The sequence below is a fragment of the Schistocerca gregaria genome, chromosome 2 (assembly GCF_023897955.1).
Source record: "Schistocerca gregaria isolate iqSchGreg1 chromosome 2, iqSchGreg1.2, whole genome shotgun sequence".
Lineage (NCBI taxonomy): Eukaryota > Metazoa > Arthropoda > Insecta > Orthoptera > Acrididae > Schistocerca > Schistocerca gregaria.
Window position 1 is genome coordinate 1,052,194,786 of NC_064921.1, and position 27,063 is coordinate 1,052,221,848.

At 41.6% G+C, this 27,063-nt stretch overlaps 1 protein-coding gene across 1 annotated transcript in view; it reads right to left on the minus strand.

The window, feature by feature from the left end:
* The window catches only part of LOC126335579 (ATP-binding cassette sub-family C member 4-like), a 149,661-nt gene that overhangs the window by 110,041 nt on the left and 12,557 nt on the right, over nt 1–27,063 (minus strand). The window contains exon 2 of the mRNA XM_049999010.1: nt 3,170–3,280. Within this exon, the coding sequence (XP_049854967.1) occupies nt 3,170–3,280 (111 nt within the window). The remainder of the gene's footprint in view (nt 1–3,169; nt 3,281–27,063) is intronic.

A 27,063-nucleotide genomic window follows, 5' to 3' on the forward strand; every position in this document is an offset into this window, starting at 1 on the left:
GCATCATCGGCATATGGTAAATTATTTAAAAGAATTTTCCTGTCTATGTAGATGTATTTCTGAAATTCTGATTTCCATACATGTATTATTTCATTAATGTAGATGTTGAACAAAGTTGGAAAGATGTAATAGCCTTGTCGTACCCCTTTGTTAATTGGTATCTCATTAGTTGCTTTACCACTGAGATCCAGAGTGATACTTGTGTCTTGATATAAACTTTTTATCGCATTAACTAGATGTTTTGGATATCCACGATTCGTCATTATTTCCCGAAGTTTCTGTGTATTGACATTGTCAAAAGCTTTTATAAAGATATGTGTGTTTCTTTATTATGCTCTCTCCATTTTTATATTATTTGCTCTAGAATAAAAACTGCATCTACAGTGGATCGTCCTTTCCTAAACCCATTTGTTCCTCATGCAGTACTGCTTCAGCTATGTTTTAAGTCTTGTATTAAAAATCTTAGCATACACCTTGTATGCTGAGTCCAGTAATCTTATTCGTCTGTAATCAATGCATAGGCTTTTATCTCCTTTAAAAAAAAATTGATATCACTCTAGCTGTTTTCCAGTCTGTGGGAATACTCTTCTTCTTGCAATATTCGTTGAAGAGATGTAGCAGTCGTTGGTGTAGCATCATTCCTCCCTATTTTAATAATTCAGCATTAATGCCGTCTTTGTGATGTTAGTGCAGATGTTAATTTGTCAGACTGTATTTCATCTAATCCTTTCTCGTATAGTTATTCAATTTCAGTTTCTTGTGCTGTATGGTCATACAAGTATTTGCTGTAATGATTTATCCACTGTTCTTCTTCAATACTATTTATTGGTATCTTCTCTCTTTCTGTTGTGTTTAAGGTATTTAAAACCTAATATGCCATTTGTTGTCTTCTGTGGATATCATGTTCGGTATCTGAGATAAACCTATCCCAGTGTTCCTGATGACTTTCCTTACTACGCTTTTAGCGTTATTTCATTTCTCCTTATAGTATTGTTTGTTCTGAACAGTGAGGTTGCTTAAGTATTTTATATATGCATCCTGTTTTTCTTCGACAGCTTTCATTATATCCTCATTCCAAATTTTTAGGCCTTTTCTTTCCCGTATTCTTTTCTTCTCCAGCTACTCTGGATGCAGTATTCTGCAGAGTTTGTCATTCTTCTTCTATATAGTCTTTAGTCTGTAAGTTTACTAGTTCTTCATTTAATCTCCTTGGGGTACAGATGTCTCATACTGTTCTCTTCAAGCAAGTATATCTTACAAACGGTTTGATGTTGTTGGTTTGTTATTTGTTTGGTTATTTTCTTTCATTTTGTAAAAAATATCTATTCTGGAGATTAGTAAGAAATGATCGTATATCTTGTCCTCTATGAACTCTTATATCCATTTCTTGGCCCGCTAGCTTATCATTTACTAAGATGTACTCAATTATTGATCTAAGACCTCTGCTGCCCCAAGTATACTTGTGTATATCCTTTTTCTTAAAAAATGAATTTGTGATTTTTAAGTTGTTGAAAGTGGCAAAATCTCTTTGTAATTTTCCATTTTAATTACATATCCGTTCTCCAAACGGAACTATAACGTTTGTTACTGGGATATTTCCTCTTCTGGCATTAATATCACCCATCACAATAATCCGATCAGTAGCACTATATTTGCTCAGTCTTCTGTAGTTCTTCATAGAAGCTATCAGACTCATCTTTTTTTCCTTTCTTCAGGTGCTTATACACTTATAAAGGTGGCGTTACCCTTTATCGATTTCAGCCTGAGTGTAAGTATTCTTTCACTTATGTATGTACGATCTTGACTGTCTTTTCCCGTTGTTTATGCAGGAGTAGTGCTACACCTTTGCTTGCTATTTTATGTTGTTCTACACCACTATAGAACATAATGTAATCCCCTACATATTTATTTCCTCTTAATTTCTTTTTAGTTACTGTGAGTGTTACAGCATCAATGTTCATGTCGCTTAGTATATTCACTAGTTCTACCTCCTTTTGGGAAATTCCTCTCACATTCCAGGCTGCTACTTTGATGTGTCCATTTACCCATTTTCGTTTGTCCTTTTTCGTAGCCTTGTCATTTATCTTTGAGACCGTCCTGTTTCCGAGGCTCATTTGGGTACTGGGAGTAGTCTGTGTTTTCTGAGAATTGGTTACCAGCCATCTGCTTAACCCCCTTCTAGGAGGACCAGGATTTTCTTTCGGGGTTGTCTCCCTTAGCCGATATGTTCCGGTTATTTAAACGCGCCGTAAATAAGTTCACCTTTCATCCTCTCCCACTGCCTTTGTAGCCTGTATCCACTGTGTGTCATATACTGTCTAGGGGTCTCACGACTCATGCCTTCAAGGACGTGGGAGTAGGTTTTTTTTGGCAGAGCTGCATTGAAATCCTTGAGGCCTGATTGATTTATCTAATTTCAGTGGACGTTTCCCAGAGTTTTGTTCCTGCAAACAGGTATCGGCAGCCTGAGCAGACTCCAGGGTCCTTTGTCAAACTTTGGTTGTTGGAGAATAGAAAAGAGAAATGAAAGACACCCTCAGGCCTCGAAATCTAATACCATTGGGGTCGAAAGAATAAGAGTTGGCCAAGGGAGGACGATAGGAAAGAAAACAGAAGAAGCCTGACAGAGGTAAGTGGAAGCAATGTCAGACTCATTATTGCTGTTAAAATAATTCATTTGTTCTATTTCGTCAGGGCATGCTAATGTATCATGAAGTGTTCATACAATTAAATCCTAAAAAAGCAAAAAAAAAAAAAGAAGTTTGTAAAGTGTTGAAACCAAAAGGTCAAAAGACTTTGAAATCATTAAATATCGAAATGATGTACTCTAAGTCTACTATTTCTCTCCCAATAAAAGCAGAACGAAGTCACTTTCAGTTCTGAAAAATTCCAGTAATGTAGCAATAATACATATGGCAGTATTTATCTTTTTCCTCCTCAAACGGGTAAAAAATTTACTCAATTGACGATTCAGTTGCAAATTATGCTACTGATAAATTGTTCCACAAATTAAGTAGCCAGCGCTCGAAAGCAAGCAACAGTGTTACGAGAGCGACTTCGAGCACACAAAGATTTAGATGAAGTTTTTAATGTATTCATACACAACAAATAAAACTTCATTTCTTGTGACAGGTTTGGTCGATATGAAAGAATAAATTCTGGTACTCACGCTTCAAGTTTCAGTCCGAGGTCTTCTGAGAGGTCTCCTTCAAGTGTGTCAAACAGGTCATCTACCTCGAGGTCCTTTTTAGCGCCAAGAATAAAGAGGTCCTTCATCCACCTGAAACAAAACGAAACACTGAAAGAAGGCAGAAAATATTTCATGCATAGACTGCAGTTATTAAAATTTCCCGAGTTCTTAAACTGTGGTTGCTTGGACTTATTTTGTAAACACAGATCGTCCCCTCTGCACATGTAATTTTTAGGATGGTTGGAGGGGGATGGGGGCATGGCTACAGTCGCAAGTGATATTTCGTTGCGGGGAACACCGGTGGCGGATTGTCGCGGAACTTGTTTTCGAAAATGGAGCGCTGTTAGTGCCACCACTGTCTCACGGCAATAACTGGTATATCTGCCAACCTTACGTTCGAGTGAGTAGAGAAAGTACAAATCTGATAATTGTCAAAATTTCCCTTAGAACTTCAAAGTAAAAGACTGTAAAAAATGGGTGAAAACCCGACGACAACGTACAGTAAGCTTCACAAGGCTTTTGGAGAGGAGGTTGTGTCAAGATCTCAAGTTTTTCGTTGTCATAAAATGTTTAGTGAAGGCAGAACGAATGTTGAAGATGAAGACCGCAGTGGACGGCTATCAACCTCACGGACGGATGTCAACTTGGCCAGACTGCGTGAACTTGTACAATTTGATCAAAGATTATCCGCGAAAATGATTGCAGAAGAACTGAACATCAATCGAGAAACGATGCGTCTAATAATAAATGAAGATCTAGGTATGATAAAAATTTGTGCAAAAATGGTCCCCAAAAATCTCACACCACAACAGCGAGAAACAAGTAAAAATGTGGCAACCGATCTGTTAGAGCAAACGGAAATCAATCCAGAATTGTTGAGCCGTGTTATCACTGGTGATGAAAGTTGGTTTCTTCAGTACGATCCAGAGACAAAACGCCAAAGTTCGCAATGCTGCTCAAAGGGATCACCCAGACCAAAAAAAGCTCACATGTCAAAGTGAAAAGTGAAATGCATGCTTGTGTGCATCTTTGATTCCAAGCGAATTGTTCATAAAGTGTGGGTGCCTCCTGGACAAACAGTTGACCAGTATTACGACAAAGAAATTTTAGAAAGACTTCGTAAAAGAGTTCTTCGTGTCCGTGCCAACATGGCTGCTAATTGGATTCTGCATCACGATAATGCGCCATCCCACACTGCTCTGTCAGTACAGCAATTTTTAACCTCAAAACAAATTCCAGTACTACCACAGCCACCTTATTCACCAGATATCGCTCCATGCGACTTTTGTCTATTTCCAAGAGTCAAAACGGCGGTCAAGGGACACCATTTTCAAATAACACAAGATGTCCAAAAAGCTGTGACTTGGGTCTTGGAGGATATTACAGAAAATGAGTTCCAGAAATGTTACCATGAATGGCAGAAACGCTGGAAAAAGTCAACATCGAGGTCATCAGCGCCCTGACACACATTAAAAGGATTGCAGATCACTTCTGCTATCCTTCTTGTAGACAGATTTGACCTGGGTTTTCTCCCAGCTACTGGACACGGCTTTTCGTTCGAGGAATCTACCATAGATGATAGTTAACAGGGACGTGAAACTTAGACAACAGAAAAACAAGAGGAAACGCTAGAAGGCCCGAAGATTTGGTGCTACAAAAGGATGGTGAAGATCAGCTGCAAACACAGAGTTACAAACGAAGAGGGTTTAGAAGAGTACAGGAAACTGCGGAGACACATCCAAATACGATGAGACAAACTCGTTGGACAAATTTTGAGACACTATAACATCATTGGAACTACAGTAGAAGGAGCTATTAAGGGAAAGAATCGCCAGGGATGGTTAATGCTGCTCACCTGTGTTTGTACTTCAGTCAATGTTGTTCTCAAATATTTAACACAATATTCTGTAAATACCAGTAAAATTAAACAGTACAGATTGATATGGAGTGTCAAGGATTTATCTTCTACGAGGAGAAACAAAGACTCTGATCTAACGTAGCTCTATTCAGTGGCAGACAGTTTAAAACTAGATCGACAGCAGTTAAGGTTTACACACTAGGAGTGCCACTAGTCAAATTTAAATATTTTGCGGGAAAAGTGTTTCGTTTCAGTGTACCCCATGTGCTTCTAGCCCACGTCCTTCTTTACGGTTTTGCTGAAACACGAGGTTACACTCATCATTATATCTACAAAGACAGTCATTAGGATACACCCGGCGGAGGTTCGAATCCTCCCTCGGGCATGGGTGTGTGTATTGTCCTTATGATAATTTAGGTTAAGTAGTGTGTAAGCTTAGGGACTGATGACCTTAGCAGTTAGGTCCCATAAGATTTCACACACATTTGAACATTTTTTAGGATACACCACAAATCTGAGAATGATCGAAGATTGTCTAACATGTAAATGTTAGGTAATAAAATGAAAGGTTTTTAAATAATTTCTCAACAAGTAAGCTTTTATATAGTACAAACAATGTCTACCATATATTGTTACTAAGAAAACTTTTTAACCGTAGAACTTCAGAATAAGCTCTGAAAACGAAATAGGGTCACTAGAAGGAACATCGATTGCTGAATGACACAACATCGCATTGCGTAAGATCGGTGTCGAAAGCTTATTGGTATCAGTTGCACGCTAATCATCACCTATGTTATCAGTGTTACGAGTCGATATACCAGTGTTTCTTCCGTTATCTCTCTATCTGTGGATTTTGCACTGAGACTTATATTTTGAAGGGCATTGTTAGTCGCAGCTCTGCAAAACTCAATGAAAAACAATATTCTACATCTACGTCTATACTCTGAAAGCCACCTTACAGTGTGTAGGGGAGGGTACGTCTGGTAACACTATTATTTGCCTGTTTCCCGTTACGGTCGCGATTGATGCACGCTAAGAACGACTCTCGGTTGTTTCCGCTTGAGCAATAACTTGTCTGATTTTCTCATCGCGGTTTTTCCGCGCGACATATGAGGAAGGAGCTGGCGTTGTAGCGTCTGCCGTTGGAGTCCGGTTCACGCTCTCGTATTTACTAAACGATTCGGTGACGAAACGTACAACTCTTCCCTTTATCTGCTCCACATATTCTATTATTCTTACAACTAACTCAAAAAGATTCGCTTCGCTTGGTCATCATTTTAATTCATTTTCTGAGAACAGTCCAGAACACTCGAGAACATTCGAGGTGACGATTAATGTGCGAGCGATAATAATAAGCTGTCAACACGATCTTACGAAATGTGGTGATGTATCAAAAAAAAAAAATCGTAAAACGTATTGGTATTTCAATATCAAAAATTCTCTCGAATGCCTAAGATAGTTTTAATCGAAAATACGGGATTGAAATGGTGTTCTTCACTGCTCATGAAAGTACGCCCTCATACTTTGTAAAAAATGTTTTGGTTTTGGAGTTTTTCGAGTCATGCAATGAAACACTTCTAGTGGAGGCACTTAGGCTGGTGCTAATCGAATTTTTCCACTAATGTAACACATTCTTGGTGTGTCTCTAGTGAATTTCTTGGCACTGCAGAACTGACACGCTCAATCTATTTTTCCAAAGAGCATGCGCTTATGTTTTTTGTACTCTTTAGTGGGACCATAATCGAATGCTTCATCTCCCAAGCAGCAATGTATAATTTTTTTGCTTGGCATTTCTCGGACACTAATGTTTTTTGTTCATCCCCTTGTCATCTTTGTTTTTTACGAACTTCACTAGTTAGCAATATCTCCTCTTCTTAACTTTCGTCACGCTGTTAAATGTCAATATTATTTAACACGTTAAAATTTCACTTAGTACGCGCTCCACTACCTTCAGCATTTCGCTTTCATTTAATTGTGTTTTATTTTCTATAACTTACATTTTTCCTCGATCCGCTCTAATCTGTTTCCAAAAATATACTCACATCCCACCATCTCCTATATACAGTAAACCCCTATGAGCAGGAACGTACCTCCATAACAAGAGAAGGCATCACAAGAGGAGACATTCTCGAGCCTTCTGAAATATTCTAGAACATTATGGAAAATCCTAGAACATTCTCGAACTTTCTGGGAGTATAAAACTCTGAAAAATTTTAGAACTTTCTTGAACCTTATGGCAGATTCATTAATATTATAGGGCATTCTGCAACATTCTGTAGCTTTCTCGAACGTTCTTCAAGGAACATTCTGGCCAGTCTCGATCACTTTGGCTCTCTATTCCCAGCTGCTTCACCAACTTTCCCTAAGGAGAGTGCGATGCCCTCTTTTGATCCCCACATCTTCGAACCGAACACCTGCAGTTCCAACCCGAAATCTTCTTCATAGATAGGGAATAGAGGACTACCATTGACAGTCCCGGCAAATTGTGAGAAGTTGTCAGAACCAGATAAGCGTCTCTCGCATTCGAAAAAGTCTGAAGCACGGCATCGAGGTTGTTACGTTGTAATCTGGCAATGATTTATCTTTCGGAGGTCTCCAGAAGGGCAATTTCCGCACTTAGAACGAGCTCCGCCTCCCTGCCGTCACACGGGCCATTCGGTACCGACCGACCACCGCGTCATCCTCAGCCTATAACGTCATTTGGATACACTTTGGAGGGGTGCGGGGTCAGCACGCCGGTCTCCCGCAAAAGTTTCCGCTATATACCAAGGACTGAACCCGGGACCTCCAGTGGCGGAGCGTAGTGCTTTGTACGCTAGACCACAGGGACCCTGTTCACACAGAGCAAACTATGGAGTAAATGCACGAATTCTTTCTTTCTCAGCCTTTATTTATAGTAAAAAATAAATCGATTCGTCCCCTAAAATCTAACTTCCACCTATTGCCAGTGTCGTTACTAATCCACCGTATCTTATAGTGTCGTCAGTGAAAACTATTTATGTTGAAACGTGGGAGTAACTCCATTGCGATGTCATACACACGAGAAATCAATAAAATTTACAGAAACTCGTTTCTAGCATCCTGCATAGCAACAGACTGCCCTGATGACAAAGCTGTGGATGTTCTTGAAAACAAAAGAACCGTACTGTGAGAAGACAAGCGACTGATTGTCGAACTGTGACTGCCATGAAATACTTTGTTTTAATTTTGAGGTTTCGGTTGTTCCTGAAATGAAAATCATGTATCTTTCACTCAGTTCCATACTGGACTTATGAATGTTACCACAGTAGCTTCAAAACAAATGTTTATTTCCTTTTAAGCTTTTGTATTTAAAATTATAATATATGCCTTTCGCAGAAATGTAGTAGGCTAACAATATTAAAAACACGAGCAGAGTAACAAGGTAATGTATAAACACATTTACACGAATGAAATGTTCTCGGGTTTCCAACCGCGTCAATTGTTTAAAACTACACGAGCTTTCGACCAAGCACTCCTTGGCCATTGTCAAGTGGTACCACTGACAATGGTCAAGGAGTGCTTGGCCGAAAGCTCGTGTAGCTTTAAGCAATTGACGCGGTTGGAAACCCGAGAACATTTTATTCAATGTTATGGCCGCGAGCCTCTGCATTCATACACATTTACACGAATGCTGCGAACGGTTGGAACTCTATACGTTATATCGATTACCAAATAAGCCACATATATTTAGTATAAATTCCCACGATACAATACTTCTAAAATTGTGGCAACAACACTATTCCATGTCTCTTTTATTTCAGAGTTTAAACAACGTTTACTTTGTAAGACCTATCCTGAGTACTTGTTTTCGTTTAAATTAGGTTACAACAAGGCTACACTGTCTTACGAATAGGAAACAGAATAGCGATTCTACATCGTGAAGTCTAAACAGTACTGAAAATACACTCCTGGAAATTGAAATAAGAACACCGTGAATTCATTGTCCCAGGAAGGGGAAACTTTATTGACACATTCCTGGGGTCAGATACATCACATGATCACACTGACAGAACCACAGGCACATAGACACAGGCAACAGAGCATGCACAATGTCGGCACTAGTACAGTGTATATCCACCTTTCGCAGCAATGCAGGCTGCTATTCTCCCATGGAGACGATCGTAGAGATGCTGGATGTAGTCCTGTGGAACGGCTTGCCATACCATTTCCACCTGGCGCCTCAGTTGGACCAGCGTTCGTGCTGGACGTGCAGACCGCGTTAGACGACGCTTCATCCAGTCCCAAACATGCTCAATGGGGGACAGATCCGGAGATCTTGCTGGCCAGGGTAGTTGACTTACACCTTATAGAGCACGTTGGGTGGCACGGGATACATGCGGACGTGCATTGTCCTGTTGGAACAGCAAGTTCCCTTGCTGGTCTAGAAGTGGTAGAACGATGGGTTCGATGACGGTTTGGATGTACCGTGCACTATTCAGTGTCCCCTCGACGATCACCAGAGGTGTACAGCCAGTGTAGGAGTTCGCTCCCCACACCATAATGCCGGGTGTTGACCCTGTGTGCCTCGGTCGTATGCAGTCCTGATTGTGGCGCTCACCTGCACGGCGCCAAACACGCATACGACCATCATTGGCACCAAGGCAGAAGCGACTCTCATCGCTGAAGACGACACGTCTCCATTCGTCCCTCCATTCACGCCTGTCGCGACACCACTGGAGGCGGGCTGCACGATGTTGGGGTGTGAGCGGAAGACGGCCTAACGGTGTGCGGGACCGTAGCCCAGCTTCATGGAGACGGTTGCGAATGGTCCTCGCCGATACCCCAGGAGCAACAGTGTCCCTAATTTGCTGGGAAGTGGCGGTGCGGTCCCCTACGGCACTGCGTAGGATCCTACGGTCTTGGCGTGCATCCGTGCGTCGCTGCGGTCCGGTCCCAGGTCGACGGGGACGTGCACCTTCCGCCGACCACTGGCAACAACATCGATGTACTGTGGAGACCTCACGCCCCACGTGTTGAGCAATTCGGCGGTACGTCCACCCAGCCTCCCGCATGCCCACTATACGCCCTCGCTCAAAGTCCGTCAACTGCACATACGGTTCACGTCCACGCTGTCGCGGCATGCTACCAGTGTTAAAGACTGCGATGGAGTTCGGTATGCCACGGCAAACTGGCTGACACTGACGGCGGCGGTGCACAAATGCTGCGCAGCTAGCGTCATTCGACGGCCAACACCGCGGTTCCTGGTGTGTCCGCTGTGCCGTGCGTGTGATCATTGCTTGTACAGCCCTCTCGCAGTGTCCGGAGCAAGTATGGTGGGTCTGACACACCGGTGTCAATGTGTTCTTTTTTCCATTTCTAGGAGTGTAGTAATCACTAGCTTTGGAGTTAAATTTGTGTAAAACATATATCAAAAGCAATTTCAAATCAGTCAAACCCGGAAAACAAAGTTAACCTTTTTTCCCTACTACAGAACGGGAGTCTAACACTACGGGCGAAATGTCCCCTTAGAAAATTTATGTATTACTGTGCTGGTAAACTTCTTACATTATCTGTTTTTCAAACAGCTGAGCAAAACGGAACGTACTCAGACATTCCTCTCTTTACTTATTCTGATCATCACTAAACTGACACACAATATTTTTAGCGCAACGGAATCTGACTTTCAATAATCCCCATGAAAGAATGGCCCTGACTGACCATAACCTATACCTTTCATGAATCACTTACCTCACAAAAATCTTCGTTACTCGAACTACTGAATACAGCGAGCGCCAGTACTGCCAGCTAAATAAAAGATTCTAACTATTGAAGACATAGTTAGAAAATGAAAGATTTTTATAGAGAACAAACAATGTATTTACCTTAATAGTGTTCAAAAGTCATCATATATATATTCTTGAAGTCATGACATCCGTCATTACAAATTTCCTTTTCCTGGCGGACATAAGTCCCGATCGTCCGTTCTCAAAACTGCGCCATCTCTCTCTCCACATCCACCACTGCTGGCGGCTCGGCTCCAACTGCGCAACGCTACGCGCTGTTCACATCAAAGTGCCCAACACTACATAAGCGAATATTCCAACAATGAGTCCAACCAGCCACAGACTGCACACAGCACAGTCAGTGACTTTCATACAGAGCGCTACGTGGCGTTACCAACATAAAAACCTAAACAGCCTACTTACACGGGTTACTTTTGTAGTCTTTATTTCTCTGTTTGAGCGGCCAATAACAACTCTTAGGAGTAAGTCTCATTTGAGATACGCATTGAAATACGCGTTTCATACGAGTAACATATGCGTTAGGTTCATGTTCAGTAAGTTTGCGCCGATGCTACACCCATAGGTGTAATAAACAGGGACGTGATAATCTCAAATATGACATGTGTGCGCTACAGATAAGATATGAGTAAGCCAACAAAATAAACTGACGGGCAGCGTCAGCTTCAATAGCGGCTTTGTTATCCCAAACTCACCGTTGTGGTCTAGGTCACGCGTTAAGGCCCGTCCACACGCAACGATCTGTCTGCGCAAATGTCTGCGCACATCACATCTGCGCAGACAGTTCGTTGCGTGTGAACAGAAGATTTGCACCAACCTGGGGTGTGTGCAAACCTGGAAGTTGGAGTTGGAGGTTTGAGCGAAACCTCTCAAATCTGTGGGTTCAAACCACATCTGCGCAGACAAATTGGAGCGTGTGGACAGGAGATCGCCGCAAATCTGGCGCGAAACAGCTGTTTGCTCAGTCTAGTGTTTGTATTTGTGTGCACAAGGCATTAAAATGGCTGATACTCGTCAGTGTTCTCGAGAGTTTGTGAGTTCATTGAAATATATAGAAATCACCTATGTTTGTGGAAGATTAAAGTAAAGAATATAGTGACAGAGGCAAAAAGACAGCAGCATACAATGCTCTAATTGAAAAATTGCGGATATTATTTCACTCAACTCTTGTTTCAATATTGCAGTTGAAAATTCCAAATCCTTGTAGCTCCTTACTGTTGCTAGAAATCTTTATGTTACCGCCAGCCGTTCATAAGGAGAAATTTCCCTTCTCTATACAAGTATTTTGTCTCATAATACGAGGGGTTACAAACTTTAAGAGATAATTATAAGTTTCCACATCCATCAGCAAATAATTTCACCAGTCGTTAGGTTCGCCCTGCAACTCTCGTAGTAAATTTACGTGAGAAAACTGCTTTCGCTTTAGCAGCCACTGTCTACACCATTTTGACCGCTTTCTCTGTTTCCTGCGGTTGGTCTGGATGTTTTTTGCAGCACAAGTTGCGAACACAAACCACAGCAGAACTTCCTCCATTTCTATATTTCAAAATAACTGAATTAAATTGTTGAAGTTTACGGGGAGCGTAGTGGCTTGCCTCTAATATTTCTTTTCTATACCGAAAGATGGCGGGCGAGTAGTTGATTGGGGTTTGTGTCGTGTGTACACACCACATTTGCAACGATCTTTTGCATGTACAGGCATTTGCGCCGATGTCTGCGCAGACAGATCGTTGCGTGTGGACCGGGCTACTCATGCGTTGTCATTGGTTGTACATAACGAAATTTGGTCTGTAAAGAAGAGGACGTTGTCGGCGTATCGTTCACTATCACAAAATGTTGTGAATCAATGCCCCAGTTATTCCGGAGATCTCCGCCGTGTGTTAGGAATAGATCGCAAAAGGCACTGTTGATGACGGCCCGTGAGTTTCCCAGATGTCATATTCTTCCTTATTCAAACAGAAACAAGGCACACTTCACAATTTAACTTTGCAGTCACTTCCAACCAGCACGTGCAAATCACAGTGGTCCAGCACGGCACTCTACAGCAAACCTGGCAAGATAAATTTTTCTTTTAAGCATAATAACACTGGTAACTAAATATTTCGTAAGATCGCGACGACATGAATAGACTTATGACATACTGGTGTGATGTCATGAGGCCTCCTGGTAACTATACGACAGGAATTATGACAAATAACTGTGTAGATAACTTAATGTGTTTTGTGTTTATCTCATAAGTGACTGTTTAGGCTACTTGTGCAATAATGGGGCGTCAGTTTACGGAAATGTTAATGCTTGCCGAGATGTTGCAGCAATGAGGAATACACAGTGTGGCCAAAACTCTCTCAAAATCCATTTTAGTTTGTTACAAGGTTAGTGTGCTGATACTCTTTCACTATGAACAGTGTGTTTGACCTTCAGGGAATACTTTCCACAGTGTTCCCCCACATAAAAGGAGAAATTTATTTCTATTCTTCCTAAAGTACAGTAAATAATTATTACCAGCTTTATTGACGTTTTCGTGTGTTATGAAAGTACAGTAAATAATTGTTACCAGCTTTCTTGACGTATTCGTGTGTTATGATCATACAGAAAATGCGCGACTGCAATCTGGTGTCGGCGAGTAGCAAGCACGTTGCTCTTACAGGGTTTTCGTAGCTTTCACTCTCATCTTACTGTAGACCAAAACGTCCCCAGGTGTTCCCATGGAATCTGGCGAATATGATGTCTTCACAGCCAGCAAGCAAATACTGTGCATGAAACACAGAAACACACATATCTCAGAGCACATCATCACTCCATAACACCGTGCCCGATGCTGCAGAGAGCAATGACATTGTTGGCCTTGTTCTCAGCGATGTCGCCCTCTCGTTATCTGCCTCTGGGTAGCGGAAGTTTGTTGTAATAATTGAAACGAGTTTATGACTATTGGTTTGTGTCGTAAGATATAGAATGTGGTATCCCCATGAGTTAATTTGTTAGGCGTAAAGGAAAGTTGAGTGGGTTTAATATTTTTCAGATGTATGTTGCACAAATACTCTGTGAGATATAGCGGTTATTTAGTTGCATTATAATAACACCATTTGTCTTGAGCGTGGTATTTTATTGGCTGTATTATACTTCACGGTTACGCCTTTTCAAAGAAAAATAATCTGTAATAAAGTCACTAAAATATTTTGGTCAAGGCAAATAGTGTTGTTGTAGTACAAATTTTTTTGGTACATACGTTATGGAACCACCAGTTTAATAAACCTTGGCTGTAAGATACTGACTTGAATTATTTACTAAAGAACGGAAAGAATGGTTGAAAGCGACCTCGAGGAATATCAGTTTGGATTCCATACTCCCAACTTATTATAGAAATCAGACTGAAGAGGACAAATCTGTTTATAGCATTTGTCGATTTAGAGGAAGCTTTTGACAACGTTGCCTGGAATACGTACGTTCTCTGAAATCTGAAGGTAGCAGAGATACAACAGAGCGAGCGAAAGGTTGACTTGTACAAATAGCAGAGTGAAGTACGTAGAGTCAAATGATATGAAGGCGAAGCATTAGTTGAGAAGGGAATGAGAGAATGCTGCAGCCTATCGCTGATGTTATTCGATCTTTACATTGAGCAAGCAGTAAAGAAAACCAAGGAAAAAATTTGGAAGGGAATTGTATTTCATGGGAAGAAATACAGCTACCTAAGACTGGTAATAGCAACAAAAGCGTTCCTGACAAATTTACATTAATTTGTTAATGTCGAATATAAATTTATAAGGTAGAACGTCTTTTCTGAAGGTGTTTGTAGAAAGAGGTTCCTTTTACAGAAGTGGCACGAGAATGATACATAGTTCAGACACAAAGAGAGTAAAAGTATTTGAAATGTAGTACTACACTATAATTCTGAAAACTGGATGATTACATCAGATTACTGATAAAGAGGTGCTGAATCAAATATGGGAGAAATAAAATTCATGGCACAACTTGATTAAAATAAGAGATGGGCTGACGGGACACATCCTACGGTAAGACAGAATCGTCGGTTTAGTGGTGACAGGAAGGGTGGTGGTGGAAATTGCAAGGGGAGACCAAGGTTTGAGATGAAATCGTTGGACTCTTCGTGAAGTTGAGGAAACAAGCAACTTTGCAGCTTGTCCAGGTATGACATTCCTGTCACGGTTTCCTCTGCCAAAAAGAAAGGTCCGTGAACGTGGTGAACAAGCACGTTCTGTTTCGATACATCTCCTTATGTTAGACGATTTTGTGACTCCCAAATTCTTACATTATGGAGGTTTATTTTACCCGATAGATGAAACGTCGATTCGTCCAAAAAGATGAGTCGTTCGGCAAAAATGTCCACTGCCATGTCCTTGAGAAATAGCAAAATTTGTACCTTATGTCATGGTCGCCCGGACGCAATTGTTGCAGTAACTACAACTTACGAGGTTTCTCATGCAGACGTCGTTTCAGAACACGCCGTACCGTTGTTTGAGTAGGCTGAAATTCCTGGCCCGCCCGGCTTGTGGACTTCCGCTCTCCCTTCCACATGCAGCTATCTTCCAAGAATTTTGTGTTTGCTTCTTACTGAATCGACAGCAGAACGAACGCTGCACTTAAACAACGGAGTGACTTCGCAAAAACTCCAACACCAAAATGTTTTATGTTGTGGTGTAATCACCATGTTGGTACAAACAAGCAACAGCGCAGCTGTGTCAAAACTTTGAACCTCCCTCTATCCCGTGAGACGCGCAAATGGTTTGTCTGTAATACACAGCCGGCACTTGTTAACCAGTAGACTATGAAAGCATTTGAAATTTTTAAACTTGGTCAATAATTGAGCTAAATACTGAAATTCAACTTTTTGTTGATATTGGAAAGCATTGGAGAGGCAAGCCGCTAGTGATAGCACAGTCCGGGTTTCGGGATAATCGCTTATTAATACGGACAATCTGTTGTAACAGCAAGAGGATTACGGAAGAAACCATCTCATTGAAGGTTCTAGGTAGGTAACAGTATCATTTATTCATAAAATCGTATGCCCAACGACAGTCGAACGCTCCTTGACCTGAAGTTGAAACGTCCCCTTAGAAAAATTGGGAATGACTGTGCTGCAAAACTTCTACGTTATTTGATTTTCATACAGCTGAGCAAAACTCAACGTACTCAGACAGTTTTCTCTTTACTTATTCTGATCATCACTAAACTGAAACACAATATTTTTAGCGGAACGCAATCTGACTTTCAATAATCGCTAGAAAAGAATGGCCCTGACTAACAATAACTTATACCTTTCACGAATCACTTACCGCACAAAAATCTTCGTTACTCGAAGATACTGCCAGCTAAATAAAAGATTCTAACTACTGAAGGCACTAACTATTGATAGGCATAGTTAGGAAATGAAAGATTTTGATGGAGAACAAACAATGTATTTACCTTAATAGTGTTCAAAAGTCATCATCATATATATATGACATCCATGTTAACAAATTTCCTTTTCCTGGCGGACACACGTCCAGATCGTCCGCTTACAAGTGACCTCTCAAAACTGCGCCATCTCTCTCCCCACATCCGCCACTGCTGGCGGCTCACCTCCAACTGTGCAACACTACGCGCTGTTCACATCCAACTGCCCAACACCACAACAGCGAATATTGCAACAATGCCAACCAGCCACAGACTGCACACAGCACAGTCAGTCATTTTCATACAGAGCGCAACGTGGCGTTACCAACATACAAACCTAAACAGCCTCCTTACAAAGTTAATAAACGACGGATCACTAGCTCATGATGAGGTGACAGCGGACGGAGTTTAAACTTTTCAAAGGAATCAACTTGGCGGTTGCCTTTTACGATTTCGGAGAACCACGTAAAATTCAAATGGGTGGCTGGAAGAGAATATGAAATCCCTTCGTGACTGAGCGTCCAGTGACGTAGTAACTGCGTAATGTCGCCCGGCGATGTGGATAGGTGAGCCGCCAACATGAAGTATGAAGTTTCAACAAGACACGTGTGTATGTTTGGAACCACACGTAGTCGCGGATTAGACAAGGCAGGGTACAGAGAAGCCGTGCGTATATTTTTAGCCGCACGCACGTCCTTGGCCACCCACTACGCCGCCTTCCAGGGAACTCACGCCACGCCGCCGTCGCTTTAGAGGAATAGAGAACAGGCCACGTGTGTCGCTGCGTGGCATGGCTGCACTTTCAGCTTGCCGCAGGCTGGGCAGCTGCTGCATCTCGACACCAGCTTTGAGAATGTTTACACCGAGGTGACGAAAGTCGTCAGATACCCCCTAGTGTCGTGCTACGTCTCCTTCTGCACCAGCTCGACGTCTACATGTCGTTGCAGAAACGTTGAGCCGTGCAGCCCCTATTGCCGTCCAGAACTGCAAAAGTGTGGCCAGGGCAGGATTTTGTGCACGAACAGACTTGTCTATTATGTCCCATAAATATTCTACGGAATTCATGTCGGCCGATCTGGGTGGCGAAATCATTCGCTCGAATTGTCCAAAATGTTCTTCAAACCAGTTGCGAACAACTATAGCCCGGTGACATGGCGCATTGCCATACACAAAAATTCCATCCGTGAACATCTGCATATGGTCTCTAAGTAGCCGACCACAACCACTTCCAGTCAATGATCGGTTGAGTTGGACCAGAGGACCCAGTCCATTCCGTGTAAACACAGCCCACACCATTACGGAGCCACCAGCAGCTTGCACAGTGCCTCGTTGACAACTTACATCCACGGTTCCGTGGGGTTACGCTACACTCGAAGCCTCCTATGAACTGAAATCGGGACTCATCTGGCGAGGCCACGTTTTTTATGTCGTCCACGGTGAAACCGATGTGGTCGCTCCAGGCGATGGCACGGTGTCAGCGAAGGCACTCGCGTCCGTCGTCTGCTGCCACAGCCCATTAACGTCAAAATTCGCCGCACTGTTCTATCGTATACGTTCATCGTATGTCCCACGTTGATTTCAGGCAGCGTTTCTCGTCTGTCACCACTGACAACTCTACGCAAACTCTGTTGGTGCCGGTCATTAAGTGAGGTCAGTTGGCCACTGCTTTGTCCCTGTTGAGAGGTGATGTCTGCATTTGGTATTCTCAGCACATTCTTAACACTGTGGACTTCGGAATATTGAATTCCCTTTAGTTTTCCGAAATGAAATGCCCCATGCGTTTAGCCCAAGACAGTTAATCCCCATCGTGTGGCCGTAATCAAGTAAACGGAAACCTTTTCGCATGAATCCCTGAGTATAAATGACAGTTCCGCCAAAGTACTTCCCTTTTATACCTTGTGTACACGATACTATCGCCATCTGTATACTTGCATATCGCTATGCCATGACTATTTTTTCACTTCGGTATATGTGGGCATTATCAATGTACTGTAGAGCACTAACGTAGAACTGCAAATCTGGGCTACATCAAACAGTGTACACAGTCCGTCCCTTAGGAAATGTGACTGATTTTATATTCGCGTAACTGTTAACGACATCTGTGAACGTATTCACGAATTAACAAGCGTGGTGCATGGATTGGATTAAAATTAGTGACAGTACTGTCATAATTCATACATGGTTTTATTGGCAGACGTTAAATGTATTATATGCCCTCAATATAATCGCCTCGCATCTCAAGTCACTTTCCCCAACACAGACAGAAGGCGCCGTACACCGCCAGCGCGTCCATCTTCGTCGATGTCTCTCAAGGACCGCCCTATGGCTTGGATGATGTCTTCTCTTGTGTTGTAGTGCATGTTCTGACAGGTCGTAATCACAGACTCATATCGTGTGAATACGGTGGATGTTCCAGTATCTCACACAGAAAACACACACAGACGCACACGCACGCACACACACACACACACACACAAACACACACACACACACATCATCATCATCATCATCATCATCATCATCATATTCATCATCATTTAAGACTGATTATGCCTTTCAGCGTTCAGTCTGGAGCATAGTCCCCCTTGTAAAATTCCTCCATGATCCCCTATTCAGTGCTAACATTGGTGCCTCTTCTGATGTTAAACCTATTACTTCAAAATCACTCTTAACCTAACCCAGGCACCTTCTCCTTGGTCTACCCCGACTCCTCCTACCCTCTACTGCTGAACCCATGAGTCCCTTGGGTAACCTTGCTTCTCCCATGCGTGTAACATGACCCCACCATCTAAGCCTGTTCGCCCTGGCTACTACATCTATAGAGTTCATTCCCAGTTTTTCTTTGATTTCCTCATTGAGCACACCCTCCTGCCAATGTTCTCATCTACTAGTACCTGCAATTATCCTAGCTACTTTCATATCCGTAACCTCAACCTTATTGATAAGGTAACCTGAATCCACCCAGCTTCGCTCCCATACAACAAAGTTGGTCGAAAGATTGAACGGTGCACAGATAACTTAGTCTTGGTACTGACTTCCTTCTTGCAGAAGAAAGTAGATCGTAGCTGACCGCTCACTGCATTAGCTTTGCTACACCTCGCTTCCAGTTCTTTCACTATGTTGCCATCCTGTGAGAATATGCATCCTAAGTACTTGAAACCGTCCACCTGTTCTAACTTTGTTCCTCCTATTTCGCACTCAGTCCGTTTATATCTCTTTCCCACTGCCATTACTTTCGTTTTGGTGATACTAATCTTCATCCATAGTCCTTACATTTCTGATCTAGCTCTGAAATATTACTTTGTAAACTTTCAATCGAATCTGCCATCACAACTAAGTCATCCGCATATGCAACACTGCTTATTTTGTGTTCACCTATCTTAATCTCACCCAGCCAGTTTATTGTTTTCAACATATGATCCATAAATAATATGAACAACACTGGAGATAGGTTGCAGCCTTGTTTTGCCCCTGAAACTACTCTGAACCATGAACTCAATTTACCGTCAACTCTAACTGCTGCCTGACTATCTATGTAAAGACCTTTAATTGCTTGCAAAAGTTTGCCTCCTATTCCATAATCTCGTAGAACAGACAATAACTTCCTTCTAGGAACCCGGTCATATGCCTTTTCTAGATCTATAAAGCATAGATACAATTCCCTGTTCCACTCGTAACACTTCTCCATTATTTGCCGTAAGCTAAAGATCTGGTTCTGACAACCTCTAAGAGGCCTAAACCCACACTGATTTTCATCCAATTGGTCCTCTACTAATACTCGTACATTCCTTTCAACAATACCTGAGAAGATTTTACCCACAACGCTGATTAAAGAGATACCTCTGCAGTTGTTACAATCTTTTCTGTTTCCATGTTTAAAGATTTGGTGTGATTACTGCTTTCGTCCAGTCTGATGGAACCTGTCCCGACTCCCACGTCATTTCAGTTATCCTGTGTAGCCATTTAAGACCTGATATTTCACTGCATTTGATGAGTTCCGAGTTAATTTCATCCACCCCAGCTGCCTTATTGCACTGCAATCTATTGACCATTTTCTCCACTTCCTCAAATGTGATCCTATTTGCATCATCATTCCTATCCCATTGTACATCGAAATATGAAACATTACTGATCGTATTTTCACCTACATTGAGCAACTCTTCAAAATATTCCCTCCATCTGCCCAAGGCATCAACAGGATTCACCAGCAGTTTTCCTGACCTGTCCATAATAATTGTCATTTCCTTCTTACCTCCGTTTCGAAGACTGCTAATTACACTCCAGAATGGTTTCCCAGCAGCTTGACCCAAAGTCTCCAATCTGTTTCCAAAGTCTTCCCAAGATTTATTCTTGTATGTTGCAATTATCTGTTTGGCTTTGTTTCTTTCTTCAGCATAACTTTCTCTGTCTACCTGAGTTCTAGTATGTAGCCATTTTTGATACACCATCTTTTTCCTTTTACAGGCTGCCTTGACTGTCATTCCACCAAGCTGTTTGCTTCATCCTACCTTTACACACTACTGCTCCAAGACATTCTTTAGCCACTTCTAGTACTGTGTCCCTGTACCTTGTCCATTCCTCTTCCAATGACTGTAATTGACTACATTCAACTAACTGGTACCTTTCTGAGATCACTGTTATGTACTTGTACCTGATTTCCTTATCCTGAAGTTTCTCCATTCTTATCCTCCTACATATGGATCTGACCCGCTGCACTTTCGGCCTCACAGTACCAATTTCACACACACACACACACACACACACAAAGATAAAATTCAAATCTGGCGCCGAACTCTCTGGTGAACAAATGAACACTGTCTGGGCTGGTACACATAACAAACCACAATCACACTGTGTTCTGGTGTAGTGAAAAGTGTTTTACTACGTTCTTTGTGGAAAATACTTGTTATAGTTACGTGTGCATCACAACATATCAGCATGATGCGGAGAATGGAAGTGCTTGCCAAACGCAAACGTAAGTAAATACGAAAAAAGGAGCGAAAACATCGCGAAAAACTACATTACATTCTAGAAGATAGGTTAACTCCTAGCAAAAAAGTTTCCTCGTCAACAATGTTTGGTTGCAGATGACAAGCTACCTGTAGTAATTAACACAAAAAGGATCCGGAAAATTCATGCACACAAAAACGAAACGATCTGTTGTTTGAACGAAAAATGCACATAATTTTATAATCATTTAACAAAAATGTTGACCTTGCAGAATAAATAAAAACGAAAACCCACTGATGATGGCACAGTGGTGCCGAAACGTGTTTGGGTACTGAAAAAAACGGTGTTTTGCATAACTGGCGGACCACATCCAACAATTTTAAATGCAAACACGGTCAATACAAGGAGCTGCAAATCAAAAGATGGATATTTGCATAAGGAATTTGTTCCTCCGGGGCAAACTGTCCACCAAGTGTTTTACAAAGTTGTCTTTGAAAGGCTCCGGAAAAGGATGAATCGACTCATTGCAGACAAGCGTACGCTGCATCTTGGGTACCGCTCCACGTTACAAGACCACGTCGACCACGGAATGTTTGACCTCAAAAGGCATTCCTGTCGTCCCACAGCACCCTGTTCATCTGATCTGAGTACCTGTGACTTTTGTTTCCTTTCCGGAAAACTGCAAAAGTCTTAAAAGGACGTTAGAGACATTAAGAATTAAAGCCTTTCAGCAGTGGTACCAAGACTGGGTACAACTCCACTGGTGAACAGCTGCCGAAGGAAACTACTTTGAAGGGCAGATTGTTTTGTTTGAAAAAACTAAAAAGCTTGATAGACAAAAAATCTGCCTCATTACTTTCCTCACACACCCCGTATGTTTAATAAATAAGTTGCGGAATGGTATAAAGAAGGAAAAAACGGGTGACGAAAAAGAAGGGGCAGTCAAATGAAATCGAGAGAGATGGAAAAAAGTAGGTAAACTGTTTATTATTTCTAAAGTGATCGCCATAACTGGTAACATATTTATCCATCTGTGAGACAAGACGGTCAGTGGCATCATGGGAAAATCTTTGCAGTTGCCTATGGCTCCATGTTATGTCCAACAGTGCACGTCTTTGCCCGAAGCAAATCGGCGACTAGGAATATATTTCTTCTGGGCTCTGATACTGCAGAGCTCCTGATACCCACACAGCTACTTCTCCTTCCTCCTAAGATCTCTGTAACTTTCCTATAGCCGGTATGCATATAACAGTGTCCTTATCCATGCAAGTATTCTGTTCTACTGGTGGTTTTCTGAGCGAAGATATATCAGGAGATTTGGGTCCTCAGCTTTTCATTTCTTCAGACAAGACATTCAACTTGCCTAGCAACGAAAATTCACAGGACACATGTCATTATGTATCGTAGAATCGTCGTCAGTACGTTGAACAACCGTTACATAATGTTGGTGTTCGGTGCGCAGTTTTCGTGTCAGTAACATTTTGTCGATCCGTAGGCGAAATATATCGAACTGGAAAGTTTCTTCAGAAGTGACTCAGCTCTGTATTAGGATTGCGTTTGACGTACACATCTCGTACATATAGCAAAACATACTGACGCGATTTGCTTCTGCGGCTCACGGGATACCGGTTAGCAGCTGACTAGACTGCCAGGCTGTTTTACACACTGGTTTGCGCGGCTGCTGGCTTTTTTCCAAATTCTGATGCTGCTGCACACAAACAGGATAATTGCGTAATATTCACGGGAGTGACACTATTCCTAATTCAAAGAAAATACCCTGTGGAAACGGCGGATATGTCATTCTTCTTCTGCCAATCGAGGATTAGGCCTGGTGGCCTGTTCCAGCCTCACCATCTCTTCCTCGGCCTTCCCGAACCCTTCCTTCCAGTAGGATTGTATTCCGTAGCTTGTGAAACCGTTCTCTGCAGCGACATACGGGACATGTGCTCTTTCCAGTTCTACTTTCGTTACGTTACTTTTTCAGTTCCTCTACCTCCACTTCTTGTACAGTCCTTAATTTCTTATCCTGTCTTCTCCTGCGAAGCCTTTTACAGATCTAAGGAACTAAATTTCTGATGTTCCAAGTTATCTTAGGCCTTTTGATCTTAATGACCAACTTTCTGCTCCATCTAGTACTGTGAGTAATGCCATGACCTCATAAAATTTCATTTGGCTTTCTCTTCTACCCTTCAGTGTTCTTCATATCGCGCAGTGTACGTGTTAATAGGTGTTAACTTTCTTATTTATGACTACCTCTTCTTCAATAGCTATGTCACATCGTAGATACCGCAAATGGGACACAGGAGACCCAACGGAAGAGAAAGCAGAGTAAGGGACAGGTCTAATAGACTTGACAGAATGAAAACAGGCATTCAAGGAAACAAAAAATAGAAAAGGACCTGAACTAGATGGAATTAATTTAGAGCTGATAATGTACGGTGGAACATCTCTAGGAGAGATCGCATTCTGTCGTGACCGTCCTACTAGCGCTTGGGGGAGATTTTGGTATTAATCGAGGATTTTTTGGTAATTTGCCTTTTTTGCTGCTTGCTTGCGCACTGGAGGGATCCTGTCAGATTTGTGTATGCGTACGCTGAGAGTAATATTCGTATTTTTTGTTGTTGTGAGCAATATGTAATTACTGATTATAGACATTGAGAAATAATTAAAGTTTTCAAACTGTTCAAAGAAAGAAAGGGATGAGTAAAGTTTGTCAATATATATGAATCTTCATTTTCAGAATACAGTAAATTAAAAGTTTCTGTTGGTTCCCCTCCTTTTTTTTTTTTTTTTTTTTTTTAAATAGCGCTTCAAGGCTTTCTGACCAAACCCCTCCTGATCATTCAATGTCTATATAAAAACAAAGCAGTAGTTGCATCAGCAGTTGTAACCATGCATTGCACTCTGCATGGATTGCGGTATTTCTTTTGAATTATTTTTCCATGTTGCTGATCACACATGCGCAGCGGCAAGACTGTAAGTAGGTTGTTTAGGTTCTTAATGTTGGCAACGCAACGTAGCGCTCTATATGAAAATCCCTGACTGTGCTGAGTGCAGTCTGTGGCTGGTTTGCATTGTTGGAAAGTGCTATTGTAGTGTTGGGCAGTTGGCTGTTAACAGCGTGTAGCGTTGCGCAGTTGGAGGTGAGCCGCCAGCAGTGGTGGATGCGGGGAGAGAAATGGCAGAATTTTGAGAGCGGACGATCTGGACGTGTGTCCATCAGAAAGAGTAAATTTGTAATACTGGATATCATGAACTGATATATATGATGACTTTGGAACATTATTAAGGTAAATACATTGTTTGTTCTCTATCAAAATCTTCCATTTGCTAACTATGCCTATCAGTAGTTACTGACTTCAGTATTTAGGATCTTTTATTCAGTTGGCATTATTGGCGCTCGCTGTATTGCAGAAGTTTGAGTAACGAAGATTTTTGTAAGTGATGCATGAAAGGTATAGGTTATTATTAGTCACGGCCATTCTTTTGTAGAGATTTTTGAAAGTCAGATTGCGTTGCCCTAAAAATATTGTGTCAGTTTAAGCACAGTCATTTATAATTTTTCTAAGGGGACGTTTTAAGACGAGGTACGTTATCTGTTGCATACATGAGCATTGCAGTATAATTTTTAGGAGAATATTTTAAAATTCGCAATCAGATACTAGAGGATTGATATTTCATGATTTGTAGCAAGAGTAGTTAATTTCTGTTTCTCTTCTCTATCAGAAGACCGACATGTCCGATAGTAGGAGATTCCAGAGAAACGGCTCCATATCAAATTTTATGATAACGATATTAATGTTTCACTAGATTTCCTTGCAATTTTAACGAAAAGTATAGATAACGATGTGGATCTTTTCACATCTCCATAGGTCTTCGACCAGACTAATAATAATAACTCCTATAATTTGATAACTAAAACTAACAACTTTCAAGTCTTCCGAACGCTTCTTACAAAACCTACAACAAAATAATTGATGAAAGGCTTCAAAACATCTCTGACTCAATTTTATTAGAATGGCAAGCACAGCTTGTAGTAAGGAAGATTTTGTATCGACGATTTTTTCACTCTGAAACAAAGTATACAAAAAAGACGAGAATTCAGTTTGGGGACACACCTAGCATTTATGAAGGCATTTGACCGGATCCACTCAGAAAAGCTGTGTTCAATGGAGAAAAGAAGTTTCTCCAGACACCTGGTAAAAGTAATCCAAGGTTTACACAAAAACACCAAAATAAGAATAGACACTGGCAATGTTCTGATGTCCGAAATGGAGATAAACCAGGGGGTAAGGCGAGGCTGTAGTATATCACCAGCATTGTTCGACATTTACATCGACAACCTGGTCAGGGAGCGGATCATGGACAGAATAGTTCAACGTATAAGAATTAGGCCAGCCAAATTTCTAAATACAATGCATTTCCAAAACGACCAGGTAATTATACAGAACAATGAAGAATAACTACAGATTAAACAATATCAGCCTAAATTACAATCTACAGATATCAAAAATAAAAATAAAAAATGGCATTTTTAGGTAGGTACTCAATAAGGACTAAGACAGTCATCAATAACATGATAATAGAACAGGTCTTCCATTTTCAGTATCTAGAGCTGTATCATTGCGTGAAATATTCTAGATTTTCTTACGCATTAAATAGAATAACAGTCTCGATCTTCTGGCGATTACCTTCGTCGTCTTTGTCAGGAGCGCCAGGTTGTTGTGACCGCTTCCGTGGCCTGCCTTTGGTCAACCAGTGCTCTCGCTACCTCTTAGTGGTGCACAGGCGCTGATTTTTGATACGGATGCACTACAGGGAAATTCGCTGCCTTCCTTACTTTCCAATAGGAGCGGCGGTTCCGCTAACGTCCTCCATGGCAGAGACAGTTGAAATCTTGGTCAGCATAACGTCACGACGAGGTGGGACACCCAGTCACATTCAGTTTATTGCTTCTGAAAGGCTACCATAGCAGCCCTACTAAAATGGAGATAACAATCGGAAGTTCCGGTTTTTAGTCTCATTTGACACGGCAAGAAGATAGTGAATATTTAATTGTTTCAAAATCATTTCCACCACGCTAATTACATTCCATACTTCAAATCATCAGTTAATTCAAAGTTTCACCCTTATCGATCGGAATATTCGGGAGGTACCTATCTGTATGAAACAGGGATTTCTGCCGAACGTATCTAGAAGAAGGAAAGGCCGCATCGGGCAAATCACGGCATGTTCGGCAGAACTGACACCAAGCGTGTCTATAATTCTGTAGGCGTGACGACTGTTTGATGAAAGAGTTTCAATGCAGATGTTAAGCCAAGGTCATTTATGTGTATTGTGAACAGCAACGGTCCTATGACACTCCCCTGCGGCACACCTGAAATCACTCTTACTTCGGAAGACTTCTCTCCATTGAGAATGACATGCTGCGTTCTCTTATCTAGCAACTCCTCAATCCAATCACACAATTGGTCTGATAGTCCATATGCTCTTACTTTTTTCATTAAACGACTGTGGGGAAATGTATCGAACGTCTTGCGGAAGTCAAGAAACACGACATCTACCTGTCCCATAGTGGTCAGAGCCACTTGAACCATTTGAGTACGCATACATGTGAAAACTGACATTAGACGCTGTACTTTAAATATATTACTTTAAAATCGAAAATAGGAGGAAAATACAGTTGAGATAACGAATAACTTCTAGCAGTACGTATCTCAGTTACTTGTGCAGCACTATGTGTCTTCCTCTACCAGCAAATCACTATTCAGGTCATGGAAAATTCCAGATTCTGCCTCATGATTTTCTCCGCTCCTCTTCGAGCGCCGTTAACAAACTCCTCGCAGCTATTTTACGCGCGTCCGTTGTCACAAAGAAACTGTGTGGTTTGCGAGCTAAATACAAATGTGTGA